Source organism: Populus nigra, chromosome 18 (assembly GCF_951802175.1).
Source record: "Populus nigra chromosome 18, ddPopNigr1.1, whole genome shotgun sequence".
Taxonomy (NCBI): domain Eukaryota; kingdom Viridiplantae; phylum Streptophyta; class Magnoliopsida; order Malpighiales; family Salicaceae; genus Populus; species Populus nigra.
Genome location: NC_084869.1, coordinates 11580101 through 11597921, shown reverse-complemented (window position 1 = coordinate 11597921; position 17821 = coordinate 11580101). Strand labels below are relative to the sequence as shown.

Genomic DNA, 17821 nt, shown 5'->3' with positions numbered 1-17821 from the left:
CTTGCGTGGGTAGTGCCAGCACCAGGTGCCTGCTCCCCATAGCTTGTAGCCCTACCAAAACTTGTGTTGATCATTTTCTCCTCAGCCAACCCTTCAATGTCAAATGCACCCCAATAAAAAAGACAACCCCATCCCTCCCCTGCAACTCTTTGTATCATGGGCTAGGCTGCCATTACACTAATTCAATTCAAAGTGTTTTATAGCAGAGGCACGGAACCCTTTTAAATATATTTTGTAATGTAATGTAATTGTAATATATTGCTGCTAAGAAGAATATTGCTGCTAAGAAGAAACCATTTCATTTCACTGTGAATTAAATTGAAATATAACATTTCCACATCCAAATTGGTATTTACATTGTTACAAGAGCTTTTATTAAACCCATTACTTAGTGGAGGAAAAAATAATGACGCGTTTGTATGCAGAAATCTTTAAGAATTCATGCAATGAAATGTTGACAAATATTCACCACCTGGGAAAAAAATTGCAATTTCTATTGCACAAAAATGAAAACAAAATATTATTTTAATTTTTTTTTCCTTGGCTGATGGGAAACACATACATTAGTTATTCCCTCTTTGGAGCTGTGAATAGAGTCCGAGGGAATTCTGCATGTGCTGTCGCAAAAACATTGACAAGTCCCTGTTATTTTCCTTTTGTATGCAAGTATAAGCCTTCGCAACATACCCGAAGTCCTGTCCATACATGTGGGACGCACATGCTGCCTTGTAAGTTAGGAGCTGCCAATCACCTGTTGCAAAAAAACCATAAAGGCGTCATGTAGATTTAGTTTTAGGTCGCGGCCTTACAAAGACAGCTTGACAAAACCCTATTTAATCATGTTAACTAGATAGACCAACATTCTATTATTGTCATATTCTATCATGCTCCAGTAATTTCAAAATATAATGAGTGCATTAATTGGCATGTGGATCATAGTCTCACAGAGATGATTAGAGAGGTCGGAAAAAAAATTCTCGTTGGGAAACATGTCCCTTGCTCACAGGTCGGTTGTGGAACCAGTATAAGGAGTTCAAAGATATGCAATTTAAGGATAGAGTGATCAAGATCACTTAATATATGTGTCAGCTTATAGAGACGAAAGATAGGTACCGGCATCAATTTCTGATGCAAGGATGCTCTTGCTGAAATGACGAGTTGACCACCATCTGCAGCGAGACCTCCAAAGTCCTACTGACTTCCCCTGGGTAAACATTTTAGGGATTCCATTATAGCAAACAGAATAGGATTGCCTTTTTTCACCTTCATTTCCATGCTGACAAACTGACATCTCATCCTCTTCACTCAGAGAGACTTTAAAAAAGCACAAAGCAAACTCTCTCCAAGTATCATATTCCACAAAGACAGCATCTAAATGCAAGGCTATCATTTCCAACAGGGATTGAGGGCTATAATCCCCTGCAATATATCAAAAGAAAGCAATTAGAGAAGGGAAAACAGGCTAACCAGATCGTTTTATACATTGAGAACATTTACCCGAAACACACACCACATGCCAATAAGCACATACTGAGAACTCAGAAACCCATGGTGTTGGTAGGTGATCATGATGGCAGTAATTGTGGTGGCAACTAGAAGAAAAAAAAATCTGAATTTTCCTTTTCCATACCCACATCTCACGTGGTGATAAAAGTGCACTAAAGTTAACTTTCATTCCCCTGTCAATCATACTAACCAAACAATGGTTTTAAATCACAGTTGCAAAAAAGAAGGCAAGTGAAGGATATCGCAAGCGAGAAAAACTGTTCCAGCCACATTGTAAATTAGCAACTGTGAACAAATTTAAGAAGATGGATACAAATTTAAAAAGATGGATCTTTGAGATACAAAAGCGCAAAAGTTTCCAATACTGCAAAAGGTAAATAAACAATACCCTGCGGCTGGGTATTCAGGAACAAGTTCATGTCCAGAAAACTAGAAAACCTTGCCTGATGCATACAGTGGTAACTTAGTTATTTAGAGCGTAGAGTACCTTTCTGATGCAGGCTGATAAGCCTTGCCAATGACTGGCTGCATTTAGGATCACTCTTTAAGGTGTCCTCATAACAAGTTGCAAGAACGACACTGTTATTAGGATCAACGTGCTCCAAAATATTAGCCTTCATTCTGCACAAAGTACATATTTTATTTCATCATGAACAAGATTAGGAGAATATGATTGAGTAAAGGATACAGCTCAAAGATAAGTATAGCTGCATGAAAATTTAAATACACGCTAACTGGTATTAGACCCTCTTTTAATGGACTTCTATTTCCTTAAATATGTGTGTGTGTGTGTGTGTGTACATATGCGCGCATCACTACAACCAGCTATTGGAAACACCAACCAACACTGGTAATAAAAGACAAAACCAAAGAGAAACAGGAAGTAGCACAACAACAAAAATGTATCCTCCTTGTCAAAGGTTACAGATGTTCTTCTGCCAAGTCAATCAGATGCATATAATTACTTTCTTGGATAAGTAACACATTATCTACACCAAAGGCTTCATTGCCGATAGAAGCAGTTTAAAACTCAGCAAAGCAGTACCTCTTAGGAAGTGCTCCGCTTGAATTGGCACAGAACTTCTCAATTTCATCAAGGGCCTCTTTGTCTTTGCATCCAATCAGCAATAACTGGCAAAAGCAAATTTGTATTGTTTAGGTATCAAGATTCAAACAGTAATGATATTCACCAATGATATTCAAATCAATAAATTCTACATACACACTAATGACTGCAATTATTTGAAAAAAAAAATATGAAATCCTCACTACTTTGTCATAAGGGTAACATGATCAAGTCAGCGATGATCAGCGACAGACAAAATCATCTTACACATTACCAAAACCGCACAACACATACATGTTAAGAATATAAGGAATTTCATAACATTGGAGGAGCTCAAGAATGAGACATCTGTTGGCCAAATCTTCTATATCACATGGTCAACCTGCCTCGATCTAAAAAAGAGTGTTTCAATAATTAGATCAAGGACAGGTTTGTTCTGCATAACAGTAGAGCCCCATATTGTAATGTCTCACATGCTGGTGCCTTGGATAAACTGTTGAAAAGATATAATCTCCAGCACTCTTAAACATAACAATGTTGTGCCAACTTCATCACAAGGAAGGACAAGGCAGGTGGTTCATAGATTGTAGTTCTTGTTTATTTCATAAAACATGGAGACATGCTAGAATGATGTACATACTACGGGCCTCCAGAGCCTCACCTCTTGGAAAAGGGGAAGCATTGAAGTGAAGAAATACAAGCAAACGCATACAGTTATTTGTCTTGTGTAGTTGTAAATTCCATATCCTCACTCTGGTCTCCAGGACTGAAGGTTGCATCAAATTGAAAAGGTACACCAGCTTAGTTCTGGTCTCTAGGGAGGCAATATACTATTTTGTGGTTCCCTGTCAACAATCAACTACAGTATAGGTATCCTGTATGCTACTCCCAAGGTTGTAAAAACATTATCTGTCACTAGTCTATGTAATGGTGCAAAATGGGAAAATATTACACAGGCAGTCTTAAACTCACATACTTTCCCCAAGGGAAAAAGCTACTGTGATCAAACTATTTCTCTTAGAAACAACACTATAGAATAACTGAATGCGGCAAGTACATTTCCTTAATGGCAAGAGTGAATGCTGTGTCCTATACAGAAAAGTTTAAATTCTTGCAATAATATTTTAACAATGTTTACAAGATGTAAGTCATCATTTATGTTCCCTGTACCTGTACCAAAGGAAGCAAGGCTGCTGGTACTGGAGGAGTGGAGTGTACGGCTTCTTGCAAATACTTCACTGCATTCCTATATTCCTCATCATGAACTATCTGATCCAAGTCCCAATTCCCAGTTCGCAATGGTAACAGCCATGAACCTGAGTTCTCTTTGGCAAGACAAATAAAACATTTAGTATGCATATTTAGCCATGTGCTTGCATGCGTCAAATTTTTCCATGTACTGAAAAATAACGATAATCATCACAACAGAATCATGTCATAATCTTTAGCTCCTACCAGTGAAATTTAAGCATTTCAACAAGGGGGATCTAATAGTGTAACGATGCAACAACTAATGAACTTCACATAACAGAAGTACATGGTTTTGAATCCTTTATTGAATGTTTTGGGATCAAGATTTCAGAATCACATCCCTACTGGCTGTAACATAACTACACTAGCAACTGAGAATTTCAACAGATAAAGTTGCTTAGATTATGTTTTATCTTTCATAGCTTAACAATTTTATAGATGTAAAATTATTTGCATCTTAAAAAAAATCAGAAATAATTTGCAACTACCACTTCCAACTAGCTACACTGCCGGCACAGACAGCATCATCATGAATTAAAATTATCCTGTGGCTTTGGAAATGTTAAGGAGGTTTTCTCCAGGTTTACAATTGATTTATCTATTGAAACAAACATAGCAGAAAACAATTGTGTGCCCTTTTTTCTACCTCTCTGCCTTGCAATTTGACTTTGTCAGCAACTAGCAGTGTCAACACTATTTCAGAATTCAATCAGTAATCATCCCCCTTGATATTCACTAAAAAAAAACACGCTAGTCTTCATCAGCTTATTAGCAATTCACCAGCAAGAAGATGCTATGACTATTAAAAGACACTATAATTAATGAAATTATATCCATAAAGAATTCCTTTGTGCCATCATTAGAATTTAAAAGCATGTCATATTAATTGATGACTAGTTCAATTTTTATTGAGAATGACAACTTTTGGCATTTAAAATGTGTAGTAGCAATCGAGTTAATTACTAGAACTACATCTAAATATAGATAATTTCATGTTGGTGCATGGGCAAGGATGATTTTTCATGGAGTAACCCAAAAGCAATTACGTTCTATAGATAGTTAAATTCAGGAAATTGATTTTTCCCCAACTTCTCTATACCTTCTTATTTAGGCCTCATTTACGTATCCATCAAAGCATACATAACATGCATGCATGATTCTCTACATAATGCAAAGGCCCCTCCCAGAATAAGTAAAAATATAAATGTACTTCAGTTGCCACAGCAGCCTGGGATATGCAGCATAAACTTATCATCACTAAATGTGATTCTAGGGTGCTCCTTGATGGAGTGAAAGATATAGTATTGCTACGCCACTTGGGTAGGAAGAATTATGGGACCTCATGGAGGTGTGTTGTTATCGCAACTAGGCAGAATAACATTTCTGGGTTTGATTTGATCTTCAGCACAGGCCTTTGAAGGAGCTTCCTTTCTCACTAAATTGTCCTAAATGTTTCCATTCTGATTTTTTTTCTGTTCCTTTTTTTCCTTTTTCAATGAGGCTGTCCTATCAGTGCATTAGAAAAAGCAACAAGAATAAACAAAAAAATGGGATTTGGAACTCACCAAAGGCAGTCGGATTAGCGACAAAGTGCATGTGACCACCATTATTATCAAAGGAGGCATCACTTTCAGCGGAGTTCACATAAAAGCCTTGTGGTTGAAAGTCTTTTTGGAGATTTTCTTTGTGCAGTTTACCAACCTCCACAGGTAACGCTTCTCTGTTAAAGCTACCATCAACCTCCACAGATATTTCTTTATCTTTCATGACAGAAGTCTCTGAATCACAATGAAAGGAAGCGCCACTTTCTTCATTAAAAATTGCATTGTGCCGCTCTGAGTCCCCAACTTCATGGCTGAATCTCATAGCTGACATCTCTAGTTGTGAAGGAGTGGCTGGCATGTCTGAATGCGTAGGGGAATGAATTTGGAAAGTATCCTTCCACTGCATTTCTTCCGGGAGACTAGAATACCACAACTGACTAGATATCAAGCCCAGGATCATATTAAAAAATGGATGATTCTCGTATCCACGCTCTTCCATCATGCTGGGAAAACAAAAGAATGATGCAGGTTAAATGATCAGAAAGCTTTTGGAAATTACATATAACCTGAATCTCAAATTCTTGATCTATAACTTAATATTATCACATCTATATAAGAAGAGTGTTAATGAAGAGCATGCAGGGTGTACAATTTACTATACAAAAAAACAGAAACATGTTTGAAGAATTTAGGAATCTACAAAATCTAAAACAAACTGAATAAAATATTGTTTCATGTATCAGAAGTGAAGAGTTTTAATCCAACTATCCTGAAGGAGAGAAGTTTTTCCTTCTTATGACAGTTTTCCTGTTAGATGGACAGTGTAAAACTTACTTATCGTATCACTTGGGCAAAACAAGACGTTAATAATCTTTTAGATGGAGGTGTAATTCTAAATATGCAACATTGATAAAAAAAAAAGTGAAAATCAATCTATAATGACAAATCTTGGTTGCACTACCTCGAACAGTAAAAACATAAGAACATGAAACCCACAAGTAGATCAAAGGGCATCATGGGTTTTTTTCCTTTCTATGTTAAGTAGTATTTGTGCCTAATGCTAGTTGCTGACGTGGGCACATAATTTCTTATTTTAAAGCAATGAAACAACACAACATGTAGCATTGAAATATCATTATGGTCATATAGCATTACGCTGCAAGTCCCATTATCTAGTCAGCTATGAAGTATGAAAAAGTGATAATCATACATTTTGACATTGTGACGTTCAGCTTCAATATCTCCTAGCATAACACGGGAAAGGATGAACTGCAAACGAACAACAAAGCTATCCTGCTCAACAATCATAGTCTTTGATCAGCACAAAACAACTTTAGTGCACACAAAAATCTGAAAAAAGAGCGGGGTTAAAGTGGTGTACTCCAGCTATATCATGGGCGCTGAACAAATAATGCTTATGTAAGAATAGAAAGAGAACTTTTCAACTAGACCTCTTTCATTTGCCCATCCTTGTTTCTTGTATTTGATAAGTTGGTTCCAATCCTTGCCATCCAAGTATCATAAATGCTAGAAATTGCTGACAAACTGACATCATCACCTTCTATATGCTTAAGAAGATCCAGCGAAACCTAAACATGCTACCATGTATGTTAAAAGGTTGTATTATAAATGCCCTAGATATCATTGAAATTTTTCATACATACATTACAAGCAATATGATATAAAGAATGCTTTACAATCTCAACAGATCAGAATGATCAAGATATGCACCCAATCCTAAGCAATGGATAAAAAGTTCAGCTGATTGCTGCCACGTTGCAGCTGAAGCTAAATTGAGGATGCAACACAATGGTTCCAAAGAGAAAAAAAACTGACATCTTGTCATTCATTGGTCTTAAGTCTCTGTGTAACCCACTAAATGGTCTTTGATCTCCTGTAGATTCTATGATCAAAAACTCAGTCTCTCACGTTGCCAATAGCCAGTTCACAAAACATATTGTTTCATCACCAAGCAAAATAGAATATGATAAAACAGTTGTTTTGACAATTTCTCCATTTCTCTTCGAAGCACAAATAATAGATAACCAAAGCACAAATAATAAATGATAGAAAAAAACTTCAAGTTGCATCATTGCAGATGCCCCAAATGTGAACATCTGAAATTTCAAATAATATCAATTTATGGCAACACACTTAGCGCAGCAGTAAAGAAAAAAATACAGGGCAAGGCTGTGGTGGGCATCAGAAACATACGGTATACTTGAAGCGATTCAAGATAGGAGATTTATCTTTGCATGTGGCTCTCAAAAACACACTTAGCACCCCAGCAGCTTCTGTCCAATTGTGTTGTCTGACTAATTTTTGCAAAAGATGGAACAATCTCATACGATTTTCATGTCGAATAAAGTTGGAACCAAGTCCGAGAAGGTAGGATGGCTTGGTTAAAGACAGCATAACTCTAGCATAAGATTTTTCCAGTTTCGTGATATGACAATCATTAGCAACCATTGTACTACAATGAGTTCTCCTTTTGCGTTTTTTCGATTTTTTAGCATCAACTTCAAGTGCTAACTTCACGGGTGGGCTCTCCAATGCTTTGCTACCACTGGCTTCGTCCCCCATTGGGAGATTTTCCGCCGTTTCAACATGCAAACACATCCTCGCCCTCCTCAAAATCAAAAACAAAAAAATTAATTCATGGGAGATTGGTAGAATAATAATAATAATTCAAGTAACATGATTAAAATCAGAAAAGGAACGTCTTTACCTGTTGCAAAACTCTGATCAAATTAAATATTTAAGAAACTGAGGGTAATAAGGAGAGATTACAAGTATTAGGGTTTTGAGATTCGATGGATACGTATTAAAATTACAACAAAAACTAGAACGCATCAGCCTTTACTGTAGCAAAAAAATTATGCACTCTCATAATTCGGATTGCAGCAGTGTATTTTTTATAATTTTCACTTTGATACTTGAACTTTTATTTTATACAATTTAACCTTTTTAATCCCAAATTAGCCCCCATTACATTTTTTTTACGAGGAAGAATTGCTTTGAAAGCTAAGGGACTGAAGTAAGACTCTCGGGTAACATGGGATGAGTTGAAAATTTTGTTGAAATATTCATTTTAATTCTCTAATTTTTTAGATATTAAGTGACTAATCCCTTTAATTTAAAGACAATATATTTTGATACTTAACTTTATTTATTTTTTTCAGTTTTTTTTTGTTGGAAGGAGAGTGATGAAGTCATCGAATTCTGATATAGAGAGAAAATGGTTGTTAGAGAAGATTCTAACCACCAAAACAGTTGATTTTTATATCAAAATGTTTCATATAATAAGGGGGTTATGTTTCGATGTTTTTTTTTACCTTGAAAACACTTAAAACAACATATTTAAGCTCGAAAATTTTTTTATTTCAAGTGGATTTCGAGTTTTGGGGCGGTTTGTTGGCTTTTTTACAGCCATAAATTGGTTTAACAAAGTCTTTAGAGTGTTTTCTAGGTGTTTTAGATCAAAAATTGGTTGAAAATGGGATTTTGGATGAAAAAAAAAGGACTTGTTTTTCCAGCCACCACAATAACCGGATTTTGGGTTTCCCATGTAATGCATCATTTTTTAAAAAACTATTTGAGACGAAAGACTGTTGTTTGCCTTGTTAAATATTTTTTAAAAAATAAAGGCTCATGCTTGGGTTTGGCATTGCAGCCCGTGCTTTATTGGGCCAAGCACTAGGCCTACCTTTTTTATTATTTTTAAATTTTTATTTGTTAAAAAAATAATACATTATTTGTGTATATTTTTTAAAAAAATAATGCATCATTTTTTAAAAAACTATTTGAGACGAAAGACTGTTGTTTGCCTTGTTAAATATTTTTTAAAAAATAAAGGCTCATGCTTGGGTTTGGCATTGCAGCCCGTGCTTTATTGGGCCAAGCACTAGGCCTACCTTTTTTATTATTTTTAAATTTTTATTTGTTAAAAAAATAATACATTATTTGTGTATATTTTGTCAAATAATTTTTTAGTTTATGTTTCAATTAGATTGTGATTATTTTTGAATGAGAGGTAGGTATGATTCATCTATGGTTTTTTTTCTTAATTTTATATAGATTATTTTTTTTTGAATGTTGATTTTTTTATAAGATTTTTCATATGTCTGACCTTACATTGTTTTTTATTATTACTTTTCAATAAATTTTATATTTTATGTGCACCCTTGCATTGTTTTTTTATAATTATTATTCAATAAATTTTATATGTATGCGGTTTTTATTCTAATTTTCATGTGTTTTTCTATTACAAATTTATTTTCTATAGAGAAATTCATTAAACATAATCAGGTAAATTACTCATGTTGTGATGTTAGATATCCTGATCTTTATTTTTTGCTTAATGCATTATTTGTGTATATTTTTTCAAATAATTTTTTTGTTCATGTTTTAATTAGATTGTGATTATTTTTAAATGATATTAGGTGTGTTTAATTTTTAGAGAGGTAGGTATGATTCATCTGTGGTTTTTTCTTAATTTTATATAGACTAATTTTTTTCAATATTGATTTTTTTATAAGATTTTTCATATTTGTAGCTTTACATTGTTTTTTTTTAATTATTGTTCAATAATTTTTATATGTTATGTGCAGCCTTATATATATATGGAGAATCTGGTGGAGGAAACTATTTGGTCAATATTTGTTCCAAAAGGTTTAAAGGTTTTAGGTGTTTCTAGATTATTTTTTCCTGGAGAAAAAAATAACTTTTGTGAGACGAGTATTTGAGATATATATCATACTCATTTTATATATCAAGTCCAGACACATAAATAGATATATAAAATATTTTTATAAACACTTAACTAAGTTATTTAGGTATTTACAGTAATAAGAGGTTGACAAGCATTTGTTGCTCTTTAGTTGTTAATAATTGATGAAACTTTACTTTTCACCCAAAAATTAGACTTTCATACTCCTTTTATTAATCATGTTACTTTTTATTTTGAGTTGTTTAAACTTTATTTATATTATATTGTTATCCCTTTACATTTTACAATTTAATTTTTATATAAAATTTAAAATAGTTTAAATAAGTTTTTTACAGGTTATTTAATTGTTGTTTGTTTGTATGTATCTTAATTTCATGGATGATGGTTTCATAATTACATATTTTATTAAAGGCTTTAGAATCTCACATGGCGAGCTTGAGATCAAACTTGGGCATTCTTGTTGATAAATTAAAATAAAAAATCAAGAGCTCATTTTTTAGAGTGGAGGTTGGTTGGTTATTTATTTATTTATTAATATAAATATTCGAGTTAATTTATATATACTTCAACTAATTTTATTGATCTTAAAATTAATTATCGTGTAAAATTTTTAATAATTTTAAAATTTATAAAACTCATACTAAAAATTTATAAATGACTACCTTGTGAACTCACAGTTGAGCTTCACTCCTCAATTATATTTATGTTTTTTAATTAATAAAAAGTTTTTTAATATCAAAACCCTTTTGCGTTTCATCACTCTTCTTTTCAACTCTCCAATGCTTTGCTACCACTGGCATCGTCTCCGATTGGGAGATCTTCCACCGTCTCTACATGCAAACGCATCCTCACCGTCTTTTAAAAAAATTAATTCATGGAAGATTAGTATATTGATTCAAATAACATGATTAAAAACAGAAAAGGAACGACTTTACCTGCTACAAAACGCTTGTTAGGTTTGGGACAGAAATCAGAGAAATGAAATATAAGGCACTGGTAATGCAGCGCGGGGTGAGCTAGCTTGGGAAAAGGGGTAACTGATTTTTCTTAGTCCTTCATCTCTTAATAAAAGCTCCTTTTCAGTCTCATTATTTTCTTTTTTTTATTTGTTTTCGTTTTCGTTTTCGTTTTCGTTTTGGTCCTTGAATTTTTCTTATCCTTTTATTTATTCTTGCTTTTTGCTTTTTTTTCCCTGCTTAAAAAACAGTGCGCACGCTAAAAACCAGGCGGGGCCGCAACCACCACCACGTAAAACCCCCTTCCATCACCCTACCAGCACTCCCTTTGTATTTAAATTCAATCTCTAATATCCAGATCCAACTACTTTTTTATTTCCTCGATTATTGTTCTTTTGTTTGTTTGAAGGAATCATGGTGAAAGAAAACGAGGTTGCCGCAATGGAAATCGAGGGTCCAAAACCGAACAATTCTGATCAGATCAATCCGAGATACTCAATCAATGGTTGTCATTATTATCGAATGAATTTGCAATCTCATTATTTATTTATTTCAGTTTAAACAAAAAATAACCGAATACTTAAATTGAGTGAAATTATTAATTTTATTATTTTGATAATTGAGGTATTTTGTTAATTAGTGTTGCAATTACTGAAATCTGCGCAAATGCAGCATGGATTGAGGCACGGGGATTATGCGCGTTATCGGTATGTGACTTTAGTTTATTGGATTTTGTTGGTTGTTAGTTAAGGAATTTTGATTTGAACGTGTAAATGGTTGGATTTTGTTGGAAGTGTAGGAGGTATTGTACTGCGCGGTTAAGGAGGTTATACAAATCATTGAAGTTTACTCATGGTCGCGGTAAATATACGCGTAGAGCTATGAATGAATCAACTGTTACTGAAGTGAGGTATGCCTTGTTGATTACAGCTTTTGTTTAGTGCACCTTTTGTTTTAGAATTTGTATAATTTTGTTTTTGGTTGATTTTCTTGTTGTTTCTTGTTTCTCCATATGCTTGTGATGTTTGTTCATACCAGTCAGCTTTGTTATTTTTTTTTATAGCTGCGTATTTTCATGAGTTGAAATCCGTTAGGTCGTTTTGCTTTAGAAGTAAGAACTGGATATTTTGAAACAAATATGATATCCATGACAGATTAAATCTATGAAGCATTATAATGTTTCACTGTCTATGAAGATTATAATGTTTCTTGTTTGAAGAAGAATAGGTATCTGCATCTGGTTCTTTATACAGCGGAGAGAGCATGGAGCCATGCCATGGAAAAACGACAGCTTCTAGATGGCCCAAATGCTAAGCAACGTATTTATTTGATTGGGAGACTGAGGAAGGCAGTGAAATGGGCTGATTTATTCTCAAGATTATGCGCTGCCAAGGGAGATTCCAGAACATCTTTAGAAGCGGAGGTGTGTCCATGTTTTTAGTTCTCTCAAGTCATATTGCTTTGGTATCTCCTTATGATTATTCAAAGAAAAGTTTGTGCAAATTGTGTCTAGTATAATGATTGCATCAGCAAGAATTTCTGTGGATAATTCCTGCACATAGAATAGGATGAACTTCCCCATCAAGATTTTTTTTTAGTGGTGGTGAGCATGACCACAGCAATTGCTCTCCAGTTTTGTCTTAAGAACATCTTTTTTAGAGAGAATGCAAAAGCATGCACGTAATCACAAGTGCAAAACTGGAGTCTATATGTATGTTCTGTCATCTATCATGTTTTTTACCTTTTGATGTTTTGGTCATTTTTTTTATCACTTAACAGCACCAAGTTGTTTTGGATTCTGTGTTTTGCTAATAGCTGCTCAATATGTACTGCATGTTGAGGAGCATTCCTATAGTTTAGTTCATGTTGAGATAGCTCATTCATTCTCAATTAACAATGCTTTTTTTATGTCCATTTTATAGGCCTATGCATCATGCATGAATGGGCTTTTGTTGTTTGAACAAGATCGGAATTGGGACACTGCATTGAAGAATTTCATCAGTGCCAGGTTACTCTTGTCTCTATTATATTTGATCATTACCGCTACTGCTTTTACTTTGGAACAGTGTTTCTCTTTGTCAACAAGCTTTTTGAAAAAAGGGGCCATTTGCCTGCCCATGTACTTCCTGAGCTGTTACTTGAAGGGATGTGGTTTTGTGTATGGTGGCTATTTTCCAAAGAAACAATTCTATGTACTTGAGTTTATTAGCCTGAGAATTTTACTCTCTCCATTATGCCATGTCCTTGCTCTTTGCTTTCATCTATCCCATAGTGATTATCCACTTAAAATAGTTAACATTAAGTTTACATCAGTTTGCTAAATTGTCCATCATACTTTTTATATAAATCAAAGTAAAGCAACAGAAGGTTAATATTTGAAACATCACTATTTAATTTGTAATTGTTGATGCAATAATTACACTGTCCCCTTAAAACATTGACGCTCTCAAAGAAGGCCAACATTTTGATTTCGAGTATCACTCTCTCAGACCAAAATCCTCTCATCAAATAATTCCAAGTATAAAAAGATTTATTTAGTACTTGATAAATAAGTTTTTGGCCTGTATTACTGAATATTGTGTTTGACTAGCTTGATATGTTGTGTAGAGCTGTATATGAGGAACTTGGGAAATATGGAGACTTAGAGAATCAAGTTTTGTGCCGTGAGCGTGTTGAGGAGCTGGAACCTAGTGTTAGATACTGCCGACACAAAATCGGCGAGTCAAATCTGAAAACTTCTGAACTCTTGCAAATTGGTGAGATGGAAGGTCCTGCCCTAGACCTTTTCAAAGCAAAATTGGAGGTGAGCATGGTCTTTTATCAGAATTTGTGCATGACCTGCTTCTTTTCGTGTCTCCTACTTTCAGTATCTTCAGTAATTGCCTGTTTTTATTCTGTTGCCTTATCATTTGAAAAATTAAATTCTGGCAATAACAGTGTCATAGTTGATGAAGCTTTCTTTCTGATTATAAAAATGATTTTGCACACTTGAAGCAGTGTAAGCAGAATGTTCATGTTAGACCAGTTCCACTCTAGCCTTTTTTATATATGCGAGTGATTCTCTCTGCATTGAATTCTGTCTAGGGCATCATGTTAGCCAATGGTTATTGAATTTGTAAACTCATCTTTTGTCTATTCTGTAGTTTGATTTGAGGAATATATTATGGTTGTTTATTTTGTCATTTTCGTTCTTGCATTTAAGAATATTCTGCCCTGTTTTGTAGGCTGCAATGGCTGAAGCGAGATCTCAACAGGCTGCATCACTGACAGAGTTTCACTGGCTTGGTCACAGATTTCCAATTTCGAATGCAAAAACTCGGGTTTCCATTTTAAAAGGTTGGCATTTGATTTCTTTGAGTGAAGATTTAGGTGGGAATATTATTATGGAGTACTATACTTTTAGGTGTGTAATCACCTGCTGGGTTTGCTTATTTAGTAAACATCCATGCCTGGTATGAAATCTTCTCGTTTAGCAGTTCTTGAACAATTACATGGATGGTCATTATGCTATTTCTCCAGATTCTTTTTTATGAATCTCCTCTCCAAATTTCATGGACTGATTCTTGATAAATTCTGTTCATATGCATCTTTAAATGGAAAAGTATGATTCAATGCAGGTGATGGCAATATATGCAAAATGGTTTTTTCTCTGTGGGTGAGATGCATTGTTTTACTTTTGACGAGTATAATTTTTCTAAACTTCATTGAGAAATCGGTATCTATGTTTCCATAATTAGATTTCATCAATTCCCTTACTGAAAATGATTCTCTTTGTTCTTCATGTTGCATATTTAGTGATATTTATGAGGAGGCTGACATAATTTGTTGGCCATTTCCCCCCTCAATTTATCTTTATGCTTCTAACAGAGCCTGAAACTATTTTTCTTTTATGGTGATCATTTCAGCACAAGAATTGGAGAAGGATTTGCATGGTCCTGCAGCAGATTCACTCCCAGTTGAGAAAAAATTAGCAGTCTTTGACAAAATTTATACTGCATATCAAGAGGCTAGGAGCTTCATTCGCAGTGACTTGGTATGGAAGTTCAACCAAATTATGTTAATTATTTCCTTCTTTTTTCCTGCTTTTACTATCATAACTTTTTTTTTTCTTATAAATATTTTCATATCCTTAGTTGTGTTGATTATTTTTTGTTCTAATCCTTCGTACTTGATTTTTCTTCCACTTTTTTAGGCCAGTGCTGGTAATGCCGACAGTGTCAAAGATGACTTAAATGGGCTTGATAAAGCTGTTGGTGCTGTACTAGGACAGCGGACCATTGAGCGTAACCAGTTGTTGGTTAGCATTGCCAAGAGTAAACTTGCTAGGCACCGAGATGACAAAAATGAGAAAGTTACCAAGCCAGAAGAGCTTGTTCGCTTGTATGATCTTTTATTACAGGTCAGCATTATTTCCTTGTGTATGTGTTACCTGCATGGATTTTCTTTTTAGAGGATTGATTTCAACCACTGCTAAGTACAACACATGCCACTACCTTAGTTAAATAGCTGGCTTTCTATGCTTATGTTAATGTTATGTTTGACAGAATACAGGTGATCTTTCTGATTTAGTTAGTTCTGGAAGAGACCGAAAACCTGAAGAAGTTGCATTTTCTGAAGACTGTGTTCTTCGTAGTATGGCTTTCCGAGCCCAAAGGTTGGAATCTGAAATTTATACGAATTATTAGATTGGGTTTTTTTTTTGTGCTGCTTCGATTACAGTTTTTCCAATTGATGGTTCTTGATTGATTGAATGTTTGGATGATACCTTTTATATTTGGGGTTGTTATAAGCATTGTTCAAGAAATCAGTTGATGACTAGATAGTACATCCTTTCATGCTCATCAACTTTTAACATCCTTTGCCCTTCCTGTGATCTTTCTTCTGTTCTTTGCCTAAGCATACCCTTTGCAATGCACATCAACACTTACATTTCTGCTTATCAAAATTAAACATTAGAAGCTGGATCTTTAAAAACCAACCAATCTGTTTTTTTATATTTAGGATTTTTAATCTTATATCTCTGAAAATATTCGCAGGTGCTTCTACTTGGCAAAATCATACAGCTCAGCTGGAAAACGAACAGAAGCATATGCATTATACTGCCATGCTCGATCCCTTGCTGAGAATGCCCTAAAGAAATTCCAAACCACGATGGACACTGATGAGGTGATGTAGCCTGGAGAAAGGAGATTAAAACTTTAGGCAATACTTTTTATTTCATTAGCTGAGGTCAATTGGCGATTTGTTTTAGCTGCTTTGCTCTATGGAACATTTTCTTGATGCACTCTTGGTGTGATTTTGATTCATGACCTCCAAGTATATGACATGCCAAATATTTTACTTGGACTGTTAATGATTTCGTATAACAGGCAATGACCAAAGAGTTGAAAACACTATACAACGAGTGCAGAGCTAACAGTTGCATAGAGCATGCAACTGGGATTATGGAGGAAGAGAAGGCCCCGGAAAAACTCTCAAAGAAAATTTCTGCAATATCACTCAGCGGAGTGGACAAGAAGGTAACCATCTGGACTTTGTGATTCCCTTTTGTTTCTCTCAGAATAGGCAGGATGATTATTCTCAATCAGTTAATTGTGTACCAAAAGAGAGTAAACTGGCAAACAGGATGGGTGATATAATTGTATTTCAATTTATCATTTCTTGCGTCTTACGTTGATTTACCATACATTAGCCAAGTAAAGCACTGGACAAAGATGCTAATAGTTTTTTTTTGGTTTCTATAGCTAGAGTCTCTGATATAATATTTGCAAATACTTCTATAAGCTATCCTAACCAACTATAATGTTAAATTTTTCTGGAGAAATATTATATTGTGATTAGTTTGTGAGTTCTAATTTGGATTCCAACTTATTAGCCTTTTTAACTTTTCTTTTCCTTTCATGCTTCTAGTTGTATGCAATTATTATGCAATGTTTGTCCATCCTATGAATAATGTAAGACAGTTGCTTTAGCTCCTGCTCTTGCGTGTCTGATCTTGGTTGACCTGCTAATTTGAATGCGTCAGGTGGAGAAATTCCTCGTTGAGAAACTAGATGTCTACGAGTCTGCTGTTGGTGAACCAAACGTCAAAAGTGTTCCTCGCATTGGAGTCTTCCCTCCAGCTTTCCAATCAATACCTCGAAATCCTATTGTTCTAGACCTTGCCTATAACTGCATTGATTTCCCATCTCTAGAAAACAGGATGAAGAAGGACAAGAAGGGTTTCATAAGTAGACTCTGGCGATGAGTTCTGTAGATGAGGCATTTGATTAGACACCTTCCCCCACCAGAAGAGAATAGGGGCTAGAGAGAATTCATTTTCAAGGCGCTGGATGTGTTCACTTTGTAGTCAGAGCTGATGAATTTAACTGTATTTAGTCTATTGACCGGTTGATAATTCTTTTTGAATCTTGGGATTGATAAATTTTGTGCTAATTTATTTACAAACTTCAATAAAGTAGCTAAACAGGGTGGTTGTGCCTCTTATATTTTGCCTTGTCTGAAATGAAATTCCAAATTTCACGTTCATGCTATCATTTTGTTAGATCCTACCTGACAGTTTTTTATCCAATTTCATGGGATATCCCTTTGGTCATCATCATCGTTTTCTGAGAAAATCATAAGAATTTAGTTTGAGGAGCTCATTTTCCTTCATTTTCTGTTTCAGCCTTTAGGCCAAACAGAAAATAAAGTCTTAAAATTTAGATGCTTTCTGTTCCCTCAAAATTTTGTATGTGTATATAATCATCACATTTCTCCTGCTAGCTTG

The 17821-nt window shown here is 34.6% G+C and overlaps 2 protein-coding genes across 9 annotated transcripts; one reads left to right on the top strand and one right to left on the bottom strand.

Annotated features, from left to right (window-relative positions):
• Window positions 1-280: 280 nt before the first annotated feature.
• Window positions 281-8246, bottom strand: LOC133678036 (uncharacterized). 6 transcript variants are annotated; one of them, XM_062100191.1, is made up of 10 exons: window positions 8096-8246; window positions 7582-7993; window positions 6819-6956; window positions 6578-6660; window positions 5389-5870; window positions 3743-3897; window positions 2552-2637; window positions 1994-2127; window positions 1114-1419; window positions 281-751 (listed from the first exon to the last, which is right to left on the bottom strand). In XM_062100191.1, the coding sequence occupies exons 2-10, from the start codon at window positions 7984-7986 to the stop codon at window positions 564-566; spliced, it is 1977 nt and encodes a 658-aa protein (XP_061956175.1). In that variant the 5' UTR covers window positions 7987-7993; window positions 8096-8246; the 3' UTR covers window positions 281-563. The 6 variants fall into 6 exon arrangements, with proteins under 6 accessions (XP_061956175.1, XP_061956177.1, XP_061956178.1 ...); XM_062100193.1 differs by having other exon boundaries at window positions 3743-3888; XM_062100194.1 differs by having other exon boundaries at window positions 6578-6636.
• A 2637-nt stretch (window positions 8247-10883) lies between these two features.
• On the top strand, window positions 10884-17538 carry LOC133678898 (uncharacterized). Of its 3 annotated transcripts, XM_062101408.1 has the most exons (15): window positions 10884-11129; window positions 11304-11344; window positions 11462-11557; window positions 11693-11759; window positions 11852-11962; window positions 12280-12475; window positions 12975-13060; window positions 13660-13855; window positions 14277-14388; window positions 14958-15085; window positions 15245-15451; window positions 15597-15706; window positions 16089-16218; window positions 16422-16571; window positions 17078-17538. In XM_062101408.1, exons 3-15 carry the CDS (start codon window positions 11467-11469, stop codon window positions 17297-17299), a joined length of 1806 nt encoding a protein of 601 aa, XP_061957392.1. In that variant the 5' UTR covers window positions 10884-11129; window positions 11304-11344; window positions 11462-11466; the 3' UTR covers window positions 17300-17538. The 3 variants fall into 3 exon arrangements, with proteins under 3 accessions (XP_061957392.1, XP_061957393.1, XP_061957395.1); XM_062101409.1 differs by having other exon boundaries at window positions 10885-11129; window positions 11304-11557; window positions 11725-11759; XM_062101411.1 differs by lacking the exons at window positions 10884-11129; window positions 11304-11344; window positions 11462-11557; window positions 11693-11759 and having other exon boundaries at window positions 12275-12475.
• The last annotated feature ends 283 nt before the right edge of the window (window positions 17539-17821 follow it).